At 31.0% G+C, this 25,479-nt stretch overlaps 3 protein-coding genes and 1 pseudogene across 4 annotated transcripts; 1 reads left to right on the top strand and 3 right to left on the bottom strand.

Annotated features, from left to right (window-relative positions):
• Positions 1–1,774: 1,774 nt before the first annotated feature.
• Positions 1,775–5,935, bottom strand: LOC124829419 (proline-rich receptor-like protein kinase PERK2). Its single transcript, XM_088106022.1, has 10 exons — positions 5,764–5,935; positions 5,445–5,581; positions 5,238–5,335; positions 4,656–5,005; positions 3,304–3,756; positions 3,063–3,223; positions 2,776–2,849; positions 2,550–2,697; positions 2,276–2,425; positions 1,775–2,003 (listed from the first exon to the last, which is right to left on the bottom strand). Exons 1-10 carry the CDS (start codon positions 5,933–5,935, stop codon positions 1,914–1,916), a joined length of 1,833 nt encoding a protein of 610 aa, XP_087962148.1. The 3' UTR covers positions 1,775–1,913.
• Positions 5,936–8,244: 2,309 nt separating this feature from the next.
• Positions 8,245–12,458, bottom strand: LOC124829418 (2-oxoisovalerate dehydrogenase subunit alpha 2, mitochondrial-like). The gene is made up of 8 exons (XM_047302920.2): positions 12,072–12,458; positions 9,952–10,089; positions 9,528–9,868; positions 9,321–9,420; positions 9,121–9,232; positions 8,910–9,049; positions 8,626–8,811; positions 8,245–8,526 (listed from the first exon to the last, which is right to left on the bottom strand). The coding sequence occupies exons 1-8, from the start codon at positions 12,300–12,302 to the stop codon at positions 8,359–8,361; spliced, it is 1,416 nt and encodes a 471-aa protein (XP_047158876.2). The 5' UTR covers positions 12,303–12,458; the 3' UTR covers positions 8,245–8,358.
• A 2,134-nt stretch (positions 12,459–14,592) lies between these two features.
• On the bottom strand, positions 14,593–20,284 carry LOC148203962 (putative protein FAR1-RELATED SEQUENCE 10 pseudogene; annotated as a pseudogene).
• On the top strand, positions 20,169–25,149 carry SWI3A (SWITCH/sucrose nonfermenting 3A). 2 transcript variants are annotated; one of them, XM_088106754.1, is made up of 8 exons: positions 20,169–20,373; positions 20,445–20,980; positions 21,565–22,059; positions 22,394–22,521; positions 22,633–22,679; positions 22,961–23,011; positions 24,371–24,504; positions 24,617–25,149. In XM_088106754.1, the coding sequence occupies exons 1-8, from the start codon at positions 20,283–20,285 to the stop codon at positions 24,794–24,796; spliced, it is 1,662 nt and encodes a 553-aa protein (XP_087962880.1). In that variant the 5' UTR covers positions 20,169–20,282; the 3' UTR covers positions 24,797–25,149. The 2 variants fall into 2 exon arrangements, with proteins under 2 accessions (XP_087962880.1, XP_047158875.1); XM_047302919.2 differs by lacking the exon at positions 22,961–23,011 and having other exon boundaries at positions 20,174–20,373.
• Positions 25,150–25,479: the final 330 nt, after the last annotated feature.

Here is a 25,479-nt window from a genome sequence, read left to right on the forward strand (position 1 = left end):
TATTCTATTTAATGCTATGTGTTCTAAATTTGAATGAATAAACTTTTATCTATAACAACCAAATGAATCGTGCACATTTCGATTAAGGGGATGGCGATTTCGCCAAGTTCAAACTTTAAAAGTGTTTTTCCTCATCTTGAAAATCATTGAAATGAAATATTTCATGAGAATCATGTAGTGCATTAAAGCAGCTTATTTGGAATGTTAAAGTATGTACTTTGGTAACGAAAAAAAGAGAGCAATGGATACATGACATGACAAAAGCTGTAATTTGTTTGGAAAAATGATTACGTATCTTATCCAACCCTATGCCTCTCCTGTATCCTCTGCTTGTTGTTACACGCTTGCTCCTCATTTCCTGGAACACTTTCCATCATTAGCGTAGCTAGTAATTTCGTGGTCGGAACCCAATTGTTAGAGAAGAAACCAACAGAGCAAGTACAATATAAATATATAAAGAAATTATTGAAAATAATTATCTTAAATATATTTGGTAATAGTTATGCTGTCTATTCAACATGAAAGATTAATTTTCCTGCACTGATATACAAAAATTTACCCTGCAAACGGATTAAAGATATTATTATTTGAGCCACTTTTTATTAGAATTCCATAAGGAATCCTAACACGAGTGAAACAAGAGAGCGTGTTGTATTGAAATATATTTGGGGTTTTGGTTTTTGTTTTGTCTGGGGAAGGGAAGATGATGAGGTCGTTTTCAATGGTGGAAATGAAGGAGAAGAAGGAAAAAGTAAGCGAGACTTCCAGTGGTTCACGGCATAAACCAGGATTTTGATACGTGGAGCAATTCACAGAACACTAATCATTCCTCTTCTATTTATGCTCACTCCTGTCCCTCTATTTTTTTAAGGATGCTGTTCATCAGTCTTGCTTATGTGGATTGCACATGCCTTTTGGAATCATCCTAACACCATTTTCATCCTCATCAATTTCCCTTTTTTCTAATAAATTACGTCCTAATTATTAATCCATAAATAAATCAGTATCTTAATGCAAATAAGATAAGGTGGGGTCAAAGTTGTCTTCAAGAAATCCACTTTTAGGATTTGTTTCTTACGAGTTTTTTCATTTTTCGAAACTAAGTCCATTCTTGTTACTTACGATGCAAATTATATATGCGCCTTTGAATATCAATTGAACTCAACTAAACTCGCCTTCAACTTATTCAATACTTATCTTAATTACTTACACAAAAGTATAAACTTTTTGTTTATTGATGAAATTCGTTTCAAACCACACTGGCTAATGAGAAAGTTGGGTTTATATACACAAATGTCACAGCAATGTTTTTATTTGTCCCCTTGTTGGGGACTCATCACAAGAATCATAATTGGGCTTGGCGTTTGGGGGTATTTGATTCAACTTTGCACAGTACCATTTCCCTCCACCAATCCTAATAGACCATGTTCCCTGAAAGCAATTGCATTAATGTTGATAATGGAATCCACAGATATTCCCAAACGTTTGTAACTTTTGAATTTTTCACCCTTGTTTGATCCTTCCACTATGCCAATACTATTCAAAATCCTACTAGTTATTCCATTCCAAGCTATTGCATGGGTCGTACACAGCTAAGGATGTTTATTATTATAAAAAAAAGTTATTTTGACACATAATTTCGTCTTTTACCATCCTAAATAATATTAAAATATTAAATTAAATTATCTAATTAATTATTGATTATAAAATTAATAAAATGAGTTGTAAGGTAATGAGACGAAATTAAATCATTGTCAATCAAATCACTCAACCAATAAAAAAAAGTACAGTAAACTGACGCATTACCATCCTTTTCTACACAGAAAATGGGAGAAACCAAACCGAAGTTTCTGCTAAATACACAAAAAGAAAGAAAATAAAGTGACTACACACATAGTATGCAGAGATGAAGCTTAGCCGTTAAAATTAGGTACAAATTGATCTTCCAAAGAGTGGAAGTGGCTACTTTCTCCCTCGAGAAGTCGCACAACCTGAACAAAAAGCTAACATTAATTGTAATAATCTGCACCGATTACACAAAATATGCAAGATATTAGAAAGAGCCTTCGTCTCTTGTCATGTTCATGTTCTAAATAAAAATAAAGGTTAAACTTAATAAGAAAATGGAATTTGTTTCAAATCAATTAGATAAATTTTAGTTCTCAAATTCATAAAATAAATGTGAAAAGAGATACCAATTTCAATTTTACATCAAAACTAAAAAATATTTAACTCAATTAAAAAATGGTGAAAGCAATTAGGTTAAATTAGGTACCTCTCCCATTGAGGGACGCATCTCAGGCTTCCTTTGCACACAGAAGTATGCTGCTTTGGCCATGAGGTACAGTTCATAGGTGTCATATGATTCCGATAGACGAGTGTCAATCAGTTCATGTAACGCCAACTTCTCTATCATTGGCTCAGCCTAATGTTTTGCACACGTAACATTATTTATCAAGGTCAGTCAGATTGATGTTGATATTGCTAGATATTGCAAACAACAAGTAAAGTTTCTTTCAATGGTTAAAGAGGTAAACAATCAAAGATACCCATTGTCGGAGAGATTGTTGTTGTTCTGGATTGTTGGAATTGCCCACCTGGCGTCCTGATATCAATTGTAACAGGATAATCCCATAAGAGTACACATCTGTTCCCTCAGAAACAATACCGTCTTCAGCATACTCAGGAGCAAGGTATCTACAGTAACAAACAAGGTGTTTGTTTTAGTTTTTATGTTCGGAATTTAAGGTAGTTATAGCAAACAAAAATTCTCACCCTAATGTGCCCATTATCCTTGTTTGAGGAGTTTCATTATCAGTCTTCCATTTAGCAAGGCCAAAGTCACCTAGCTGCACTTATAATCAACACACCACTTAATTCAAAGCACACACAGCTGCCATCAAACCATTTATAGTCAACATGCCACTTTAATGCGAAGACAGAAAAGAAGCCTCTCAGAGAATGATAAGATATGGAATTTCCTAGTTATGTAAATGTTGTGAAACCAAAACATTTTATACACTGTATATCCATGAAACTTATATTGTTATATGATACCTTACCATGGGAACAATATCGTGGGTGAGAAGTATATTGCTTGGTCGCATGTCCCGATGAATAATAGGACCACCACGGCATTCCTCGTGTAGAAAACGCAATCCCTTAGCAATCCCAATGGCAATAGCATACCTCTGGTGCCACTCAAGAACTGCTGCATTATTTTCTTCAGAAATGTATTCATAAAAGTTAAACCTCATTGGGTATATTGAGACTCAGAGAGTAAATAAACTATAGCCAACTTACCAAATAAATGCCAATGGAGAGACTTGTTGCAAATATATTCATAAATGAGGATGTTTTTCCTTTCTTTGCAACAATAACCCAACAGCATCACTATATTCTTGTGTCGCGCAAAACTTAAGACGTAGACCTCAGAATGAAATTCAGAAAATCCTTGTGAACTTTCTTCTTTCCTTACCTTTGCCGCAATTTGCTGTCCATCTTTAAGCACGCCCTTGTATACGTGACCGTAGCCACCTTCACCTAATAAGTTGTCCTTTGAAAAGTCATTTGTTGCAAGTTGTATGTCAGAGTAGTTGAACTTCATTGAGTCTGAGATAGATAACTCAGTTCTTGTCCCACAGCCAGTACAAAGAAGCGGTGCGTCTGAATGTTTTGGCAGAAAGTCACTTTGGTTTGGCTTATGGTCAATCTGAGAACTGGTGAGATACCTATATTCTCCTTTAATGCTTATGCCTGCATCAAAGTTAAAACTCCTATTTATTACAAAATGCGATAGGAAAAACAATGGATGTTAACCTGCAAAAACATCGATCTCTTCTATATTCAACTTTTGTACGCGTTTTAAAATGGTAAAACGAACTTAAATACACAAAACCAACAAGTTGATTAGTTTGGTATTGGAATCTGTTCTCATAAATAAGGTTTTAGGTTCAAATCTTCTAGATTAACAAATTGGTGAAATACTCTGTACCAATAATAACTTAGTTATAAACAAATAAGTTTCTATTCAACAAAACAAAAGGTAATCATACTTAAGCTACAAAAATAAGAACGATTAGTCCACAACTAATTACAAAGGCAGCTTTCTTCCCAATTTACAGGAAATCATAAACTGCATTGACATTTAATCTGATATAAGCTGAAACAATCTCAATTAAAAACAGTTCTTATTTTCTCCCTCCAGTTTAGGAGTATGAGATGCAATTAACTTACTATTCATCATTCTATCTTCTTCTCAGCAAGAGAATGAAATCTACATTTGTCTAAAAATTTAACTGTGAGCCTAAGTATGATGTTAAGTAAAAGTGAGAAACTTAAGTATCATAAAAAAAAGACCCGTAAATTCATAACTCTAAGTTTTAGGATAGAGATAATGTGAATAACTTATGTCTTTCCATTCCACACCACCCCTGGCAACCAAATAGCATATTAAAATATTCCACGAGGAGTGATAATCATGCTTAAAAAAAGACTTTCAGAAAGAATTTTATGATGATATTTTCCAGAGAGCCAGTGATAAATGCTCATTTAAAAACACAATGATTCCATATCATTGCAAGAAAAGCTTACATGCGTAATTCCTAAAACCTGTAAGACAGGCTTAAAAACAATTAAACAGGCTTCCTGATCACCTGATCTTTCTTGCTTAGAAGAGGATCCAAATTCTGATACGGAACTGTAATCGCGCGACCTGTTAACACTTGACTGCTTCGTATATCTCCTAATCATACTACTGGTATCGGAAGCAACTATAGAATGGGGATAGCTTTTGGAAGAGACAATTGAGTGCTCAATGTCTTCGATACAATGACAATCTGATAGCGACACAAACTTTGATAAAGAAAATACAAACTTTGTTGCTGTGATCTTTGTGTCATGTGTATTATGAGATTTCCAAATTTCCAGAGACAAGTCGTCTTTAACCAATGCAACCTTACATGGCAACTTGTTAAGGTGGTATCTCAGGTCGCGCCGAAGATGTCTGTTGGAATTCACCCAATAAAGTTGAAAACCATCAGAAGAAAATAAGCAGGAAACTAATTAAAGTGATGATTTTCTTAACAAAGTTTCAAATGCAAACATATGCACTACTAGCTACGCCTATTGCCATAGAGGACAAATTTATTGGATAATATCCTCATCGACTAATGGAAATCATCGATCAGTCAAATGCAAGAGATAATGGTTATTCACAATCTGAGAGATAATAATACCTGTCAAGTATTATCCACGATGCATTATAGTTTGTAATCTCCTGTAAAACAACTTGTTTAATTGGAAATCCTGCCGTGACTTTAATTTCAATAGTAGCCTGCACATCAACTTATAGTTAGTAGTTGGGAGCATTGTTCTAATTGCAGAGTTATAGCATGCATTTGTTAAGAGTACTTTGGAAGCTCTCTAGAACTTAAACAATGTACCCCTTCACTTTCAAAATCTTCATAACATGATAAAAGCTCACTAGCATACGTATCAACTTTCTTTTTGACTTCTTCCTCCATTGTACGAAAGTTGGTTCCAGCAAATGACTCGGGACATGCTAATGTCTGGTACCCCACTATTAATCCAAAAGGAGGAAAACAAGTCATGCAATGAGCAATCAGAAAATTGAAGGAACAATCTATATGCATACAAACTGATGCAGATCAACAAATGATTGAAGAGATAATATTCTCAACGCATTGGTAGATTCATTTCTCTTTCTCAAACAGATTAAAGAACTGCAATATTAACACTTACTGGGGTGAGACACTTTGTGCAACACACAAAGCACAAGCAGCTTGTCACCATGAGAGAGAAAGGAACCCCTGGCCCGGACATGATCAGCAACGAGTTTGATCTCGTTTTCAGTGCGGTCCCTTGTGGCATCACATGCAACCACGACGTAAGAAGGAGTAGGAGGGCTTTCCATACTCAAATTATTATTCTATTCCCTAATTAGCAGCACTGCACGTCTTGTGATGATTGGTGTTAAAGCTTGAACGTTGTTGACACGAAATGTGGTGATGCAGAAAAGCACATAATATGGTGATATGTTGAATAGAAGAAACGATCGTCCAATCAAGACAGAAGCATTCTCATGCCTTGTCAGTCCAAAGCAGCGCCACCAGTCATGTTTTCTCTGGCTGTGGAGGTTGAGACAATACCAAGATAATATGCTTGAGCATATTCGGGGAGAGAGATGAATGGAAGGATGCTATGCCGCCTTGGACAGTGCCAACATGGGGAAGAGTACGAGGAACTTGAAGACAGTTTTTGGTTACTGTTTGCTTGGACATGCTTTTCAAGATTCTAGATTCTCCACTCTCTTCACTTATAAACTATTTGAATATGTTATTTCTCAGCTTAAACTATTATTCCATATTCCTCTCTTCTCAGCGTTGACGCAATCAGCATTCGTTTCTTTCAGAAAACCAACATGCATAAAGGAGTATCAATCAAATTAAAAGAGCAATGATAGACTTTTACCTGGATTTTATGTATATATATTGTATACTAGTTTTTTTCTTAATTTCTTTCTCTTTTTTTCATGTATATTCTATAAATATAGAAATATTGTATATTTGTCACGTATCAAAATTTAAAATATCTATTTAATTGAAAAAATATATTAATTTTATTTAAAATATATTTGAATTTAATTAAATAAAAAAATATAAGAATTAAAGTAAATCATATAATAACTAAATTATCAATTAAGTCATTTCTTATTCAACACCCTTCCAAATACCAATAAAATAATACTTTTATTTAAAATAGAAAATAATTTAAGATGAATTAACTTAAAAAAGTATAAATATTATTTTTTTAATAAGTGTTAGAAAGTAATAAGAAAATTAAGAGGTGTTCACGTATATTTTTCCTTTCTATAAATATATCTTTTTATTTTCTTTAGGTGTATAGTAGTGTTGATAAACTTAGTTTACAAGAATCATTTTCCCAATAAAAAAGACCAAGTTTATGTTTTTGATAATATTTTTCATTAATAAAATATAACAGTAATAATATTTAACATTTTTTATTTTTTTTATATTTTTCTAATTTATTTTTCAAATAAGGTCATGTTAGTCAATAATATGAATTTTGACATCTTATGTTAATCATTTGTTATCACATCAAAATTTAATAATAAGAAAAAATAAAATAAAATAATACAAACATGAGAATCATACTATTTCACCATACATATATAAATTATAATTATGAAAAAAAATGTATAGAGTTAAAACATTAAACCATTTATGTTGTTCTATGTGAATGAAGGTTAAATTAACTTGACACAATGATTTTTCTTCACACAAAAAAAAATGTGAAACTTGAACATCATTTTCTTCTAAAACTCCAAAGAACCAGATTCAAAAATCATAATGTACTAAAGAAGAATTATTTTCCAACCAAAGTCTTTAACAAGCTCCCTCCAAACATGATTAAAAACTAAAAAACTATCAACATATTCACTCCAAATTTTTTTAAAAATATCAATACATAAAGCCAAAAATAGAAGTTAAATTAAAGAAAATTAGCAAAAATTATAACTGAATAAAATACAATATACTGAAACTAATATTGACGAAACACGTGACATTGACTTGACATATGACATTGCTACATGACACAATATTAACTTGACATTTAGATAATATTTTTAAAATAAAAATAATAATAAAAAAAATAATAATAATTTTAAAAATTAAAAAAAAATATCAAATTAACACATGGTATATCATCCATTACCCTTTTAAACTCCGTTAAAAAAAACCAAATTAAGAATGAGGACCAAATTATACCTTACTTTGAAATATGGACGAAAACCACAAACGGGACTACAAACATATTTAACCCTTAAAAAAAACCAAATTAAACAAAATATATTAAAATAGAAACCACATCAACCGTCATGCATTAAACAAATTCTACGAAGAAACAAAAATAATATTTAAGAAAAAAATAAAAGATATATACCATAACATAAGAACATTCCATCCCTTTAAATTAAGAAAAAAAAATTAATAATTCTTTTTAAAATTAAAAACATATTTGACAATGATCTCGTCCATTAACCAAAAAACATATTTAGATGACATTACCAAAAAAAACTAAATTAACAAAATATATCAAAATAAGAATTACATAAAAAAAAATAATCTCACGTTAATTATATCAGAAAAAAAATGAATCTCACGTAAACAAAAACTGACAAAAATATAAATTAAAATAATATTTGAGCAAAAAATAAAAGATATATACCATAACATACAAAGAACATTCCATCCCTTTATTTTACATTTTGACAGTCAGATTTAGAATACAATTCCTTGTTTCGAATTGGCAATACTACAAAGGAACATCGGAAGGGTAGTCCTTCGGATGCTTCTCGATGGATTTCCTTAGTAATCTTTCTTGCTCCTGAAGGTTTGATGGCACTTGGTCATAGACATCAGTGAACATGTCCTCGAGTGGAGGTTTTTGTGCTTTCTCTGCCACCTGAATCCCATGCATTAGCTGTACAATAGTAGCATAAATCCAGAAACAAAAAATGTCAGAATAAGTTGGCCAGAGCAAATTGGACTAAATTTCAATATGAAAAATAAAATTAACAACCTGTTTCCTAATACTGCTTCTAAGCTCCAATTCATCCTTGTCACTCCACCAACCATTCCTTTCCACCCATCTCTTGAATCTACTCACAGGATTTCTTGTCATCTTCCAATATTCAATCTCATCAATTGCCCGGTACTTAGTTGAATCATCGGATGTAGAGTGATGTCCTACTCTATAAGTGAGAGCCTGAAGGTTATATAGCAGTTATCATGAGATTGGTGGACACTAAAAACGGGAGTGGTATCAAACAATGATCATCTTAGCATGAAGGGAGCTCAACATACCTCAATTAAAACAGGTCTTTGTTCTCTTATAGCGATTTCTCTAGCAGTGTGAACTGCACTATAAACTGCGAGAGCATCATTTCCATCAACTCTGATACCCCAGATGTCATAAGCTTTACCTTTCACTACAATTCCATCACCTAACCACACAGGGAAAAACATTAGTTTCCATCTGAAACAAATCAAAATGAAAAGTTCATCGTATACATACTTCGAAATTGTTCTTGTACAGGTGTACTGATGGCCCATCCGTTGTTACGACAGATGAAAACAACAGGGGCATCCATCACTGCTGCAAAATTCATGGCAGCGTGAAAATCTCCCTGCAATTAATGATGTGGTCAAGTAATAACAATAAGCACGCGGTGTTCCATTTTGTTACTAGCTAATATGGTTCGTCACCACACTAACCTCACTTGTGCCACCATCCCCACAAAAAGTGACTGCGCATGCACTTTTGCCATCCATTTTAAGAGAATACGCAGCCCCCACAGCTTGAGGAAGTTGTGTTCTGAAATTCTTGCCAAACAATATCAACTTGTTGAGAGATCATGTCACCAATGAATGGACAATTTAATGAATTGCAATTATTCAAACATACTGTGGACTGTATCTTACGCAATGGGGGATGAGACTGTGAAGTAATTGTGCTTGTTTGATCCATAATGTATGGGCATCTGTCTGCCTTTCCCCAAATCATAAGTGTTTCCAAAGCACTGATGGACAAATTGTTGCAGTGTAAAACCACGCCACAGTAAAACTCCAGGTTCTCGGTACTGAGGCAATACGATATCATCAGGAGCAAGTGCAGCTGCGGATGCAATGTTAACTGCTTCTTCCCCCATTTGGGTGACATAGAAGGAAATTCTGCCTTGCCTCTGCACTTCATAGAACATGCTGTCCATGGTTTGAAGAGTGACCATGTGAGAATACATCTTCACACCCATTTCCTTGCTAACCTGTTCAATTATCATTATTCAATCATCACATATGCGAAATGTAAACTAAATTGGATTAAGAATGGTGGTGTGAACTGAGATACCTGCACATAGTTGCTGTATTTAACGAGCTCACCATTGTCATCAAGAACACGATAACAGGGCACCCTTTTCTGAGCAGTCTCAGAAATGAATCTCATTTCAGAAGTAAATCCAACTTTTCCTCCAGGAAAATCAATCGCCTGATACGCCAAGAATTTCGGAATATTAATAGTTAAGATTTAGTAGTGGGTTAATATCATGAAATTTTTTATTTTTTATATTTTAATTTTATTTTTAAATATTTTTTTAATTTAAAAACACAAATGATCATGTATCAGAATATACTGTGTTACATATAATAATACTGACACGTAATCATGTAACATGATCATAATCTGACACGTAATAGTTAATATATTTTATAAAAAATTAAATAAAATTTTTGGAAAAGCTTGAAATTTTATGAATTAACGTGATATATATAGAAACACGGTATTGACGTCAATTTAATTGAAGAAACCGTTCTAAAAAATAAAAAAGTTAAATTAAACCTAAAAATAATAAAAACACCATAATCAACCAAAGGTAACACGTCATACTAATAAAGCCAAAAGCAAAATAGCAAGTTGCTTATTGATCCTGGTAAATCAGTTAGGTATATCTATTTATTTAATTAGGTTTATTTGAATAAAAGCTTTATGGGTCGTACAAATGGACCCACTGGTCTCCAGATTGGTCCACTGAGAGGCTCATTCATAGAGGTTCTTTCATTATTTTATTGCACTAAATTCTAGATAACTCAATTTTATTTGTTTCTCTTACTCAGAAATTTTGTAAGTTACACGAGCATTGAGTGAAGTATATCTGAAAAAACCAAAAATATTTAGTTGAGAAAATAAAAAATAAAGTGTTTGTTTTTCTAAATTATATATTTTAATTTATGATAAATAGGGATTTATTAAATGTAGAAAATTTATTACGATTTACCATATAAAAAAGTAATAGAAAAAAGATAAAACGTTTTGCAACAAACAAAAGAAATAAAAAGTAGTTTTAAATTAAAATGAATTTTGTTTATTTTATCTATAATCAAATAATATATTTGTTTTTCTTTCTCTACCGTCGGTTCGGTTCAATAATTTTTTAGTTTACAATTTCTGAAAAATAAGAGTTGAAAAAAGATGTGAAAGGTTCCAAAGTAAGGCTGATTTAGACGTGAAACAAACATTAACTCGCCACGTGAAACTGAAGTCTGTACGTGAAATCATTTCACTGTAGAGACAGGCTTGAATAAAATTAAATTAAGTTTTAAGGAAAAAGAAAAACGGAATTTTATACGAAAATCATATTCAGTTATATTAGAAAGGAAATTTTGCTAGAAGAAGATGAGACAAACATACAGCATGTCTATTCGTATTATTTAATCACAAAAGACTTTGGTAATATGTAATGAATTAATTCATTATTTAAATTAGTAAATAAAGCATGCCCTGAACAATAAATTGTTGAAATTTCAAATTTTAAATTAGTAAATAAAAGCACGTTCCAAATGAATTAATTTTTTATTGCATAATTGCACGGTCATTGAGTGTTTTATTGGCTAACATCCAATCCAATCTCCAACTCCCCAAACAAATAACTTTAATAGACTGATAACCTCGCACGTTTTTCTAACTTATGTATTGGAACCAAAATACTGTAATTCTTTGACAAAAAGATCATGACTTCTTATTTAACATTTCCTTTTAATTTTCCAAGCGTTTCTTTTCAAACTTTTAATTGTTTTTTCTACACATTAGAAATTTTTCAATGAAAAAACCATCCTTTAAGTAAGGATGTATATCAATAATTGCAAATTATTATGCATGGTATATTTATAATAAATTATTATTATTATTATTATCATCTTAAATGTCCTATTTTCTATTTGATCTTTTAAAATATGACAGATTTATGCTACTCTGTTCTCTAACGGGAGTAAGAATGAAATGAGAAATTCGGGATATTTAAAAGAATAAATGAAAAATAAAAAAAAAAGTTTTTTGAGAGAATGATTTAGAAATAAAAACAGAAGGTGAAGTGAGGAAATGGTGAATTGTTAAGGAACTTAAAATTTGACTAAGAATGAAACTAAAGAGTTGATCCATCCATTTAAAGGTCTGACAGAGTCCATAACACTTACCTGATTAGCGTCGTCTTCGGTGACATCATGCTCCAATTCCAACTGCGCATCAGCTTTGGTTGATTCATGACGCGAGAAGCAGAAAAGGGTTGGTGAGTTTCTGTGAGGCAGTGTGGTTGATTGAAAGGAGGAAGAAGAGGAGTGGTTAAGAAATGGTAGGAAGAAGAAGGGTTTGCTGCGTTGAGGAGTAGAGAAGAAGGTTCTAGACCTTGCGAACAACCACGATGCCATTGTGGTAATGTGTAAAAGATCGAAACGAAAGAGGTAGAAGCAGAAGGACGATGAGCTTGAGGAAGAAGGATGGTGTTGTGTGGCTGTGGCAAAGTTGTACTCACTCACTCATCAATTGTTTTCTTTAGTGAGATTGGCATGGATGGGCATGGAGGTGGCTACCTAAAAAGTTCGTATATATCAAACCTTTCAAGATGTTATCCTTGTCGTGGGACCACGTAGGATTCTAGATTGGTGTTATCTTCGCACCAAACCATTTTTATTTTTCTATTTTTTAATTCTTATCAACACCTTTTATATAGTTAAATAATCTGAATTTTCTCCCACTTTGCCAGACTAATTTTTATGTAGGCTTAAAACTAATTTTAAAATTATTTTTTCTCACAAAATTATTAACATTTAATTTACTTTTTATCCTTTTTAGCTTTCTAACGTGTACAACTGGTTCTTATATTATCATTTAATACTTTATAAACTGTTTCTTCATTTTGCAAAAGTTCATTATTTCACGACACGTGTGGAAAGTTGTCTTATTAGTGGAGTGGAAAAGATTAAGGATAAGTTTCTTAATAAATAACATGTATGCCCACCAACCCTATTTTGTTGTTAACTAGTTTTTTTATATGCAGAGGATAACTTATAAACATGATAAATGAAAATATAATGCTATATTTTAATAAGAAAATCATACCATATCCAAATTAAAGTATTAAGAGTTTCAAATATTAATATCTATGAAAATTAAATTAATTCTCAATAATTTACATTATCACATAACTTTATATTAATATAAGAAGGTTTTCATTGACAGTGAAAGTTTCTATTGATATCTCTCCTTATTAATTTTCAAAGTAACTCAAAACTTAATTTGATAAAAGTTCCTTATAGTTGAAATAAAACTCAAATAAGAAGGTGTATATATGTATTGTAAATGTTGTATGTGTTTTTTTCCAAGTTTTCAAGATTCTTTGTAGATAATATTTTCACTTGTAGTACTCACATTTCCATTTTCGTATAATTAGGATTTTTCAATCTTTTATTTGTCTTGACTCTAGAAACAGTAACAAATATTAGAAGTGATCCAACTCTTGCAAGAGATTGTCATTGACTCTTATTGATTCATTGCAAAAGAAAAAAGATAATTGAGAATTGTTTTCTTTAAAATTTAAAAGACTATTCTGAATAAAAAAAGTATTAAATTCATTCTTGGTATAAATATCTTTTGCTCAATGTTTTTTCTATGATCATAGTAGTAGAAATCACATTTTTGTCTAATTCGTTAACTTGTAATGTTGTGTTATTACAAAGAGTTTTTTTTAATCAATGTTTCTTAAAAGTACAATTGATATACTTGCTTTATGATTGTTTGTATAGGCCTACCAAAAAGAGTTAAATGAAACAACACAAACTCTAAAAAAGATATTGAGTATAACTTAATAGATTAACAATCATAAACAATAGTGTAACATAATAATTTGTGTTGAACTCTACAATTTTATTTTACTTTTACTCTTTTATCCTTATTCTTTTTTCAATATATATTTATTTCTTTTTGACCTCCGTTATATTTATATTTTTTATAATTATTTGACATCTTAGATCATAAACAAAGATTGTCTTTCAAACATCAAAATCATGAAAAATCAATGGTTAATTGAAACTATAATTGACAGAAAAACGCAAAAAAGAAAAACAAATAATTTCTACGAATCAAATGTAGAAATACTCAAATTAAAAAAAACATAAAAAATACCAAAAATTAAAAACTCAATAGAAATGGATAAAATTTAGGTTTTTTTTTAATATGACAGAAAATTAAGATAAAAAAAATATATTCAAATCAGAGTTTTGCTCTAGATACTAGATGATAATCCAGAAAAAAAGTACAATCTTTCCTAAATTTGAATCCTCAAGGGCACAACAAAAATAAATTAGATAATCCTATGAATGTTTTAATTTCAATGTTAATAGTTTTGTAATGGAATCCTATGAATGTTTTATAGTTGCATTTGAAGTTATAATAAATGGAAGTTCTATTTAAATTGTATCTTGTAATGGTATCAAAGTTAAGCATTAAAAAGTTTTTGTAAACCCGTGGCATCCCAAAATCAGGGGTGTTACACATCTGGTCCAAAAATAACTTGATAATTTTTTTTCTTTTGTGTGTGTGTTAATTTTTCATTTATCAATATTAGCATGCAAAATGTAAAATGTATTTTTCTCCTACTACCAAATAATAAGATACAATCTAACTTTAAGTTAATTTGACAATGTTCTCCACATGAAAATTTTATCTTTTCCACCATCTATAAAAAAAAATACAATACAAAAGCCAAAAGAAACAAAAACACGACACATGTGACAATCTTGACAACGCAATTTTAAATTTTAAAAAATCATGTTTTCATTACCATTTTGAGGTTTTTTTATCGTATATAGGCAAAAATGGGGTGGAATTTACATATATGGGCAAAAAAAAAATTAATTATGCATTTAGGTAAGTCGTGGGGGCTCAAACGACTTCGTATGAGGAAGTCGTGCTCCCTGCACGACTTCACCATGACACAACAATAAGAGGTGAAGTTGTGCACCCAAAAACGTTTTTAGGCTTTAATAATCGATTACCAGGTCTTGTAATCGATTACACAATGCTAAAGTCGTGCAGGGGGCACAAGTTCACCTATAATTGATTACACCCCTAATGTAATCAATTACAAGAAGTGACCATGGTAATTGATTACTAGAGGGTTTCAGTGTGAAACAATGAGTTTTTTTAGTCGTTGACGATGTATATTGTTTATTGTTCTTGATTACATTGAGAAACTTATTCACCATATCTATGTTGTTATTCTTGATTACATGTTTTTAAATATAATGAAATAAATATATTTGATAGTATTAGTTATGTTTCTAATTATAATTGATAGTATTAATTATGTTTCTAATTAAATTATACTTCTTTTCTAATTTTGTCAATTAATTAATTATACACAATAATTATTAAAATTCTGTTATTAAAATTATTCTTGATTATATGTTTTTAAATATAATGAAATAAATATATTTTATAGTATTAATTATGTTTTTAATTATAATTGGTATATAGAATTAATTATGTTTCTAATTAAATTATATTTGTTTTCTAATTTTTTCAATTAATTAATTATACACAATAATTATTAAAATTCTGTTATTAAAATTATTTTTGATTATATGTTTTTAAATATAATAAAATAATTATATTTGATAGTATTAATTATGTTTCTAATTATAATTGATAGTATTAATTATATTTTTAATTAAATTATATTTGTTTTCTAATTTTGTCAATTAATTAATTATACACAATAATTATTAAAATTCTGTTATTAAAATTATTATGATGTTTTTAAATAAAATAAAATAAATATATTTGATAGTATTAATTATTTTTCTAATTATAACTGACAATATTAATTATACAAAAAAAACCATTTTAAGTATAATAAACTAATCAATAGAATTGTAACACACGTGTCCATTGTAAAATCATATTGAAAAGCATCATCTTTATCTTTCAAACCTTTGCATAATTTGAGAGCATCTGAAGCGTCGTTCTCTTTACCAATGCTACTTTGAGATTGAATAAAATTTCTAATATTTTTGTCCAAAAATGGTAGATGTCCTGCATCTATCCCTTTATCCGCTTTAAGCACTCTCATAATGAGACTTACCGAACAACCAGCTTTCGACAATAATAATATACGAGTTTGATCATTAACAGGGATATCACGATAAGCTTGAAGAAATCAGATTTCTTTCTCATCTAATAAGGCATGATTATGAGAGTTTTTGAAACATGTAATCATCCATTATTCTTCGAAGCCAAATATTCTTTTAGATATCAACAATTTTGCACTACAATTACATCTTGAACTTTTTTGTTTCCTTTGTTTTTCTACTTCAGTAATTTTTTTTGGTTTAGCAACACCTGCTCGGTGACAAATAAACTTTCTTCTATATATATCTTCAATGTTATTCTTGTTCCGTTTGTAACTATGACCACTTCTAACTGAAAAACCACAAGTCTTTACAAATAAACAATAGAAATTGTAAGCATCAATGTCGTTGTTAAACAATTGGCCTTTGTAAAGAGTTGAGTCATTGGCATATTCCTCTTCAAGCAAAGGTTCATTCAAGATCTCTTCAATTTCATCATCTTTATGAACCTCTCTAATTTCATCATCTTTAGATATTGAATCATCGTCTCTAAAAAGCACTCCAGATGAATTATCAATTCCTTCCTATGTCATTACACTTGTGAAATTTAGAGAAAATTTCAACCTAAAAATATAATAAAATAAAATAAATATGAGTAATGAGTAAAAATACAGTGAAAAGAGAAATCTAATATGCTCTGCATACACAAGATGATGAACAAGACGTAATTGTTTGCATAAAGGATGAAAAAAAAGCGTAGTAGCTCTAAAAAATCTAAATAAATAAGTTTGTTATTGTCAAAACATCTTAAGAAGAAAAATAATCAAGTATGATTTGTATACTATTTTCTTCCTAATAAAATAAAGTTGACATTTATATATTTTTGAATAGATTATTATTCATAAGAGTTTAAAAATTAGTTGAAATAATCACAAACATATGTCAACTAATTTATGTAAAATTATTCAGTTCAATTACGAAAAAATATGTTTAAAAATTATATATATATATATATATATATATATATATATATATATATATATATATATATATATATATATGATATTAGTAATTAAGTTTTTAGAGGAGATCATGAAATAATAACCATTACGGAAAGAAAATATGATTTTTATTTAATAAGTGAAGTTATTAAAAATAAAAGAAATACATGCACAAATCTATGTTGATGGAGAATAAATCCCTTTTATATTAATTTTCTTATCTACTTCATAAAATCCCTTTTATATACGCACTTAATGATATTTATTTATTGTTTTAAGCGAAGTGAAGTATAGATTTTTATATTATTTTCTTCCTAATAAAATAAAGTTGATCATTTATATATTTCTGAATAGATAATTATCCATAAAAGTTTAAAAATTAGTTGAAATAATCACAAATATATGTCAATTATTTATGCGAAACTATTTAGTTTAATTACGACAAAAATATGTTTAAAAAATAATATATATATATATATATATATATATATATATATATATATTTATATAAAAGAAAGATTAGTAATTATTTTGGAAGAGATCCATAAATTAATAACCATTACTTAAAGAAAATATGTTATTAAAAGTATAAGTAAAAGTTACAAAAGAAATATGTTACTAAGATGTTGCCTATAGATGACGTTAATAATGCACTTATTCTTAAAAAAATAACTAATACAGGTGACAACAATTAGAAAATCATAGATGATAAATTACTACCCTTTGGATTTAAAGTATGTTTTTTCAATGAGAATTTTTTTGTCTATTAAAATTTGGTACACTATGCTAAAATGTACCACTGAAAAAAGACCCTACATAAATTAACAAACTCTATGTTTATATTTATATATTTGTATTTTTATATATTATATTTTTTTTATCTATTTTTTAACTTTTGTTCCTTTTAGTTCTTTTAGTTTTAAAACTCGCGGGGTTAGATTTCCTGTGAGGTGGCTAACAACGAGCCATGTCAGATGTCACTTTCCTTGATAACTTTGTACTACGTTGTTTTTTTTTCTTTTTCTCTCTTTTATTACTCTTTTTGCTAAGAACCCTAATTATTTTCAAACATAAAAAACCCCTAATTTGATTTCATAAATGATTGAAGACAGGTTCGCGTAAAAGTGCTTGATTGAAGATAGCCATGGAAGTAATTGAATCGTGAGGGAATTAAGAAGAGGCAGAAATTGAATCGTGGGTTGAACTGATGTATTCAGAATTTGAACTTGTGCCTTGTTTAGTATTTGAACCTGATGAGTTTGTTGTTATTTGGTGGGAGAGGGAGAGACGGGTGTTGCTGTTGTGTCGGACTTTTGATTTTTGCTAAGAACCCTAGTTATTTTCAAACATAAAAAAGCCCTAATCTGATTTCATAAATGAAAACATAAGTGGCACATCACTTAAATCTGATTTCAAAAAATAAAAACAACGTTTTTAAGGATTAAAAATACTGAGTTTTAAAACTAAAAGGACTAAAAGAAACAAAAATTTCGAGTAGGGATTAAACCCAAAATCGTGTGATACTTAAGGGACGAAAAACATATTTAACCCTATATATATATATATATATATATTAAACTTAGTCCTTTAAAAGTAGAAGAAGAACTAATCATTGTAAAAAATTGTAAAGAAGAAGAAGCCAAAAGTTTGAAAAAGAAGAAAACAACATAAATGTAAAAAAAAAACGCGTAAGAAAGATGGACGTAGAAGGATAGAGGAATATCTCGTTTTGAAGAGGAATATTTGCAACTTTTCAACATATACTTGATGTTGTCTCCGTTGATAAGGATGTAAGTCGATAAAAAAGGATTTAAAAAGTCTTAAGAAAATGCTTTCAAGCATAGTGTTATAAGAGATTTATCAGTCCTTCTATTAAGAGATATTTACAATTCATATAACTCAGTAATTAAAGGAAGAAACCATCATTTTGATTTTCAAGGAAAATATTTTAAAAAATAGATGAAAGAAATATACTATGTAGAAATACAAATATATAAATATAGACATAAAAATAAATAGAATATAATTATTATTATTATGAATGTAAATATCAAGGGATGTATAAACAAATGTTTAACATGTCTCAATAATAATCATATTCATTATTACCTCTTCTTATGTGTCTATATGCATTTTGAACAACCTTACAGATTCGTTTAATAAAAGTATGATAAAATCCTTAAAACGTTTCCATTACAATATACAATTAAATTAGTATCATAAAACAGTTTGATAAAATATCCTTGTGTAGACTATTCTATTTTATCTTATTTATATTTTATGAATTTTCTTTTCTTCTTTCATATCATCAACTATAATTTAAATTTGGGTATTTTATTATTAGTATAAACTGTATTTCTAGTGATCCATTGCTAACAATTTTTTTAAATTTGTTAGTAATATTTTATTTTCTTTTAAATACTTTTTTATTGATGCACGCTACAATAAAAAATTATATTTAATTGGATTTATATTTAGTGCTTATAGGAGTTTTAACTCTAAGTGTATTTCTTGATAGAAACTGTATGGTTTTTATTAATCCCTATAATAGTGATTTTTAAAGCGCAGTTACTTTATGATGGTTTGAGTAATCCCGATTACTTCTCAGTAATTTTTTAAACATCAATAACTTCTACATAAATTCTGAATTTTTAAACAATAAATTTTAAACATTAAAATTAGTAAATCATTAGCAATCATAAAAATAGACATAATGAAAAATCAAATAACATTTTCTTTGTTTGATGTTGATTATTTATTTATTTCATTAAAAACACTGTCTTAATTAATATCGTATAAAAAGTAATGATCATTAATAATATTCCAAGTTTTAGAAGTCATATATTTACATGTTTTAATAACGAAGTCACAGTGAAGAAAATTAATAATGAAGAAAATTAAAAGTCATACATTTACATTTCCTTTTTTTTAAACATGTTTTAGAAGCTAACTCTGTTTAAAATATTAATCAAATAATAAAACTGAATGAAAATTTGTTTCATTTTAATTTTTTTTTATCTCAAATGATTTTTTTTCCGGTGAGGAGAAAATTGGTTTTTTAACAACATCAAAGCTGAGTTTTATATTTATTTAATTATTTAAAAATGCAATCCGTCTGAAAACATCGGATCAGCTATCGGGTCGGGTTAGAAAAGTGACAATAACGGCGTGAATGATTGGTCATTGCTACAAGTGTCTGCCCTGAAGTGATCCCCAAGGACGCCGAATCTGGCGCAATATAGCCCACGCCACCGTATTTGGGTCAGTCGGAGCCTCCGTCATGGAAGTCACAAAAGATCCTAACTCAAACCCGGGTCGCTTGGACGATTCAGATCCCGAACTCGAACTCTACACCATCCCAAGCTCTTCAAGTAAGCATTCTTTCTCCCAACCCTAATTTTTCCCTCTTCCTGTTTCCACCTAACCAGCGTCGTTTTGTAAGGATGGTTCGCGTGGGACGAAATTCATGAAACGGAGAGAACAGCATTCAAGGAATTCTTCGACGCGAGCTCGATTTCGAGAACGCCCAAGATATACAAAGAATACAGAGACTTCATCATCAACAAGTACAGGGAAGAGCCTTCCAGGAGGCTCACATTCACCGAGGTCAGAAAATCGCTGGTTGGTGACGTCACGTTTCTGCACAAGGCGTTCCATTTCCTAGAGAATTGGGGCTTGATCAACTACGGCGCGCCCCCTGCTGCAGACGCAGAGAAGGAGGAGGAGGAGGAGCCGTGCAAAGTTCGCCTCGAAGAAGGAACCCCCAATGGGATTCGGGTGGCGGCCACACCGAACTCGTTGAAGCCGATGTTGTTGCCTCGCGGTGCGAAGACTAGTGCAAATGCGACCGGGGCTTCTCTCAAATTGCCGCCGCTCGCCTCCTATTCGGATATTTATAGGGATTTGATTAGGCAGAAAGAGGGGAGCTGTGGACTTTGTGGTGGCAAATGTGGTTCAGGACATTACCGTTGTACCCAGGTTATTACTTTTTAAAAAAATATAATTTTTTTATGTATTAAGGTATTACTTCTGGTGATAGATTGTGCGATTCTTTGGTTCTATTTCCTCTTCATATCTGAGTGAAAGAGTGGGGGTCATCTAACATTTTGTTTCACGTAGTGCTATTTGGGGCTCTGCACTGGGTTCGTCGTGTTTGGATGTTTAAAATCTTCTACATTAACTTTATGCCCGTAGAAGTGTGAATATGGGAGGGATTTTGAGAACTGCATGATAACCTTTATTTTTCATGCTCTGAATCGAGGAGACTGTTTTCTGCTTCCTATACTTGTAAACCATTTCCGCCCTTACCTATGTATTATATTCATCCGTTGGAAAATGGAGTTTATTGACTTCATTTAACATCCCCGTGGCCTCTTGAATGTATGCTGTCAAAGCATGTTTGAAGTTAATTAATTTGGGGAGATTTGTTTATCTCTCTTTTGTCTGCCTCTTTATCTAATTTTATAAAATTCCATGTCATTAAACTTTCTATCTGGGATTTTTCTTATATTTCTGAAACTGGTATCATTGTTGGTTATTCTATTTTTTTTAATATCATGCAGGATAATTTCATTATTTGTGCAAATTGTTTCAAAAGTGGGAATTATGGGGAGAAAAGGTCTGCAGAGGATTTCGTATTGAGTGAGTCAAGTGAAAACAGTGGCAAGCATGACACTGTCTGGACTGAGGGAGAAATCCTTCTCCTTTTGGAATCTGTTTTGAAGCATGGGGATGACTGGGAACTGGTTGCTCAAAGTGTTCAAACCAAGACTAAACTTGATTGTATCTCAAAACTCATTGAGCTGCCTTTTGGAGAGCTCATGTTGGGCCCTGCTCACAGAAATGTCAACGTTAGTGGTGCTAATGGTACCGTGGTGAACAATGCAAAACAAGTTCAGTCATCTTCATCTGACTACCAAGAAATTTCAAAAACAAAGGATCAACCTCCTGAGCTTACAAAAGAAATTGAGCAGAACGGAGATGCTGTGAAGGAAAGTCCTTCAAAAAGACAGCGTGTTACTCCCCTGTCAGATTCCAGTGGTTTTCTAATGAATCAGGTAGTCTTGCATTTCATGTCCTTTGTTATATGTGTAACTTATAATTTTTCTAATCTGTTGCATTCCCTTTTTTCTGACTCGCTGTGGAGTTACCTTATGTGTAACATTTTTGGATTTTGTGAAAGGCTCATATCATAGCTGTTTACCATGTCTAAATGCCTCTTTGGCCGTCTCATCTCTAGTATATGTTGAATGTCCAGGGATAAAAAGCATGAAAAAACATGTGCATATTGGTTGTAATATTTTATACTCTTTTGAAATAAAGTTGCTTTTGAATCAGTTACTACTTTCACCTCCTTCAGTATGACCATGGATTTTTTATGTTTTGAATTAGGTGGGACTGATCTCTAATGTGGTTGACCCTCATATCACAGCTGCTGCAGCTGATGCTGCTGTTTCAGCTCTTTGTGATGAGAATTTGTGTCCAAGGGAGATATTTGATGTTGAAGAAGATTCAGCAAGGTCTGCCCGAAACCTCTTAGTTTATTGTCATTAATGACATTTTGCTGACTAGTAACTTACTATTAAATTTAGCCATTATACCGTCCTCATACTTATTATTATCTGTGTCAGAGATCTTGAGGGAGAAGGTTTAGAGATGGAGAGGTCCTCTATATCAGGTATTTTTTTTACACTAAGGTGGTATTTTGATATTCTTTTGACAATCCATATAATTCCAAGTTCATTTTTTGCATACATTTGCATCCCCCAAAACTTATCTACTTTCCTATATATGTGAAACGAAAGAACTTTGGCTCATTCGATGCAAGTTGTATGAATAATGATGATAATGGTTATACGTGTCCATTTTTCTACATAGCCTTTGCTTTTTTGCATGGTATACTTCTCAATACTTACAATACTAGATTAATTTGTCAGTAAAGTGAGGTTTTGTAATCAGGTGGACATTGTATTAGGAAACCATATCAGGGAGAGCAAGGGTTACACAATGGTGAGTTCATGTTCCTTGTCAGATGAAGGTTTGAGTCAGTACCTTGTGATGGGGTATTATAACTATTTGGATGGGATTGAGTTGCTAGAAGTTAAATTCTTCAATTGGCTAAGCCAAAAAACCAAGGGTCTGCAAGTATATTTGCATAGGCCTAAGAGACCAAAAACTGGTTAAAAAGTATTTTTTTGCCAGCAGTCAAAATATATGGATATGCTACAAGGGGGTATCGACCCACATACTAAAAATCAAGAGGACGATCAACAATTCAGGGAGGATTTTATATCTTATTTACCGTTACACTAGTAAATAGTAATAACCAAGAAATCTTCCTACTTGAGCCCATAACAAACATAAAATACGGCAACTACAGGCGAAGGAAAAAAGTCACTGTATACACATTCATGCCTACCCTGCCAGCTATCTGAACCAATTATCTTCTCTTCCTCCCCTTTCAAGCATGCTTCTTATTACAATCCTGTGAGACATGATCCTGGACTGAAATCCCATTGTATATACATCATGTTAATACACTGATCCAGGCTATTGGTCTTTCCTTGAAGTACACCCAAGTTACGCTCCTTCCAGAGGCTCCAAACAAATGCAGACCACAGTAAGTTGGGGGACAGAGAAGGTGAATCCGATGGAAAGGGAAAGAGTGATTTACGTGGATTATGATGCTTCACTTAGTTTGACCTATTTGAGATTTTCCATAGTTTGGGATCATTCTGCTAATCAAGTTTTCCGTTAGCAAAATTGTCTCTATTTCCAGACAGGAAACACTTCATATTTGATTATAAGTAACCCATTTTAGGGCAAGGGTTGCTTACTTAAGATGAGCTATAAAACTCGAGGATGAAGTATAAAACAATTGAGTAAAAGGGAATAGGTATAGGACTGCTTAAAAATAATAAAATAGTATAGACACAAAAACATAAGGTTAAGAATAAAAAATTCAAGATCAAGTGTTCTATTCTCGACTTGATAGTTCTTTTACCGGTTGCTTCTTACTGGGGGGTCATTTATGGGCATTGTTTTGTATTTTTCTTTCTCAGTATCAAGAAACTGTTGGGAAATTATAGTATGAAAGATTGATTTCTTGCGTATAACATGATTTTGAAGAATGAGTTTGGTCCCCCAACCGTAGCATTTATTTCAATCTATCACTTGTCCTTTGCACATGCCTCAGTTGAGGTTTACTTCGGACATGAGAAATAGAGAGCTTTAATTTTTTATTTTTTTTAAATTAACAGCAGCATGGGTATCTTATTGTTTTGGGCATCTTTTGTTGATATATGTATTTGTGGATAAACATTGTATGTATAGCTGCTTGTCACCTTTAATCCGAGCTTGCTCTTGCAGAAATACCTTTGCCACTGCGTGTAAGAGCCGCCACTGCAACTGCTCTTGGAGCTGCTGCTGCTCGAGCAAAGTTGTTGGCAGACCAGGAAGTCAGAGAGATTGAACATTTAGTGGCAACTATAATTAAAGCTCAGGTTCTTAGTTAATGATTTTTTATATCTTCATCTCCGATCAGCACCCTAATTTCTCAGGTTCAGGTCTCTAAATAGGGGTTAACTATTTTTTATTTTCTTATTTGTTAACTAGATCGATAAGTTGCTGCACAAGGTTAAACATTTTGACGATCTGGAGCTGTTGATGGAAAAGGAACATGCTGAAATGGAAAACTTAAAAGATTCTATCTTGACCGAACGGATTGATGTGTTAAGGAGAACATTTAGATCTGGAATCACTAGATGGAAGGATTATTCGTATGTAAAATCTTAGACCATGCCATGTATAGTTTTGGTGCTCGATGGGTACGATTGGACTGTCATTTTACATAAGGGTCAACAAATTACTGTAAGATTTATTTACCATTCAATATCATTTTTCATCAATGCCAATGTAGTGATGTAAAATTGATTATTTATTACACCGTAATCCAGTGATCAGCTAACAACTTTAAGAAAGTTAAATCTTTGATACTATCTAAACCTTTTCGGGTACTTGTAATTTTGGCTTCTGCTGGATACTTGTAATTTTGGCTTTTGTATATTCGTTTAAGTTGGTTCTAATGTAATTAAATTGTACAAAATTCAATTTATTTCGATTATAAAGTTCTTGTGTACACTATTACACTGCATCATAGAAAATGCCTAGTTGTAGACTTTAGTACTTAATTCTTGAATAGGGATGCCAATGGGATTATATTTGGGCGGGTATGCTGATATTCTCATTTTTTTAAATATCCATGTGTATTTAGAATTATTTTTAAAATTATTAAACAAAATGTTTTAACCATACAAATTTAAAAAATAAATTGTATAAAAATAGTAAAAAATTGTATAGTTATGAAAATCTAAAACAAATCCACATAAAAATCTACAAAAGATTTTCAAACAAAGTCCAAATTATATATATATATATATATATATATATATATATATATATATATATATATATATAAA

The sequence above is a fragment of the Vigna umbellata genome, chromosome 2 (genome assembly GCF_029865625.1).
Source record: "Vigna umbellata cultivar VRB3 chromosome 2, Vumbellata_1.0, whole genome shotgun sequence".
Classification (NCBI taxonomy): Eukaryota; Viridiplantae; Streptophyta; class Magnoliopsida; order Fabales; family Fabaceae; genus Vigna; species Vigna umbellata.

Coding starts and splice junctions, on each gene's coding strand:
- LOC124829419 (XM_088106022.1), bottom strand. CDS start 5,935: ATGGAAAGCCCTCCTACTCCTTCTTACGTCGTGGTTGCATGTGATGCC. Junction 5,006..5,237: donor TCGTGGATAATACTTGACAG/GTATTATTATCT, acceptor GAATTCCAACAG/ACATCTTCGGCGCGACCTGA. Junction 2,850..3,062: donor CCCACGATATTGTTCCCATG/GTAAGGTATCAT, acceptor TTATAAGTGCAG/CTAGGTGACTTTGGCCTTGC.
- LOC124829418 (XM_047302920.2), bottom strand. CDS start 12,302: ATGGCATCGTGGTTGTTCGCAAGGTCTAGAACCTTCTTCTCTACTCCT. Junction 10,090..12,071: donor CCGAAGACGACGCTAATCAG/GTAAGTGTTATG, acceptor TTGGCGTATCAG/GCGATTGATTTTCCTGGAGG. Junction 9,050..9,120: donor TGTACAAGAACAATTTCGAA/GTATGTATACGA, acceptor CTGTGTGGTTAG/GTGATGGAATTGTAGTGAAA.
- SWI3A (XM_088106754.1), top strand. CDS start 20,283: ATGGAAGTCACAAAAGATCCTAACTCAAACCCGGGTCGCTTGGACGAT. Junction 20,374..20,444: donor CACCATCCCAAGCTCTTCAA/GTAAGCATTCTT, acceptor TCGTTTTGTAAG/GATGGTTCGCGTGGGACGAA. Junction 23,012..24,370: donor AGAGCAAGGGTTACACAATG/GTGAGTTCATGT, acceptor TTGCTCTTGCAG/AAATACCTTTGCCACTGCGT.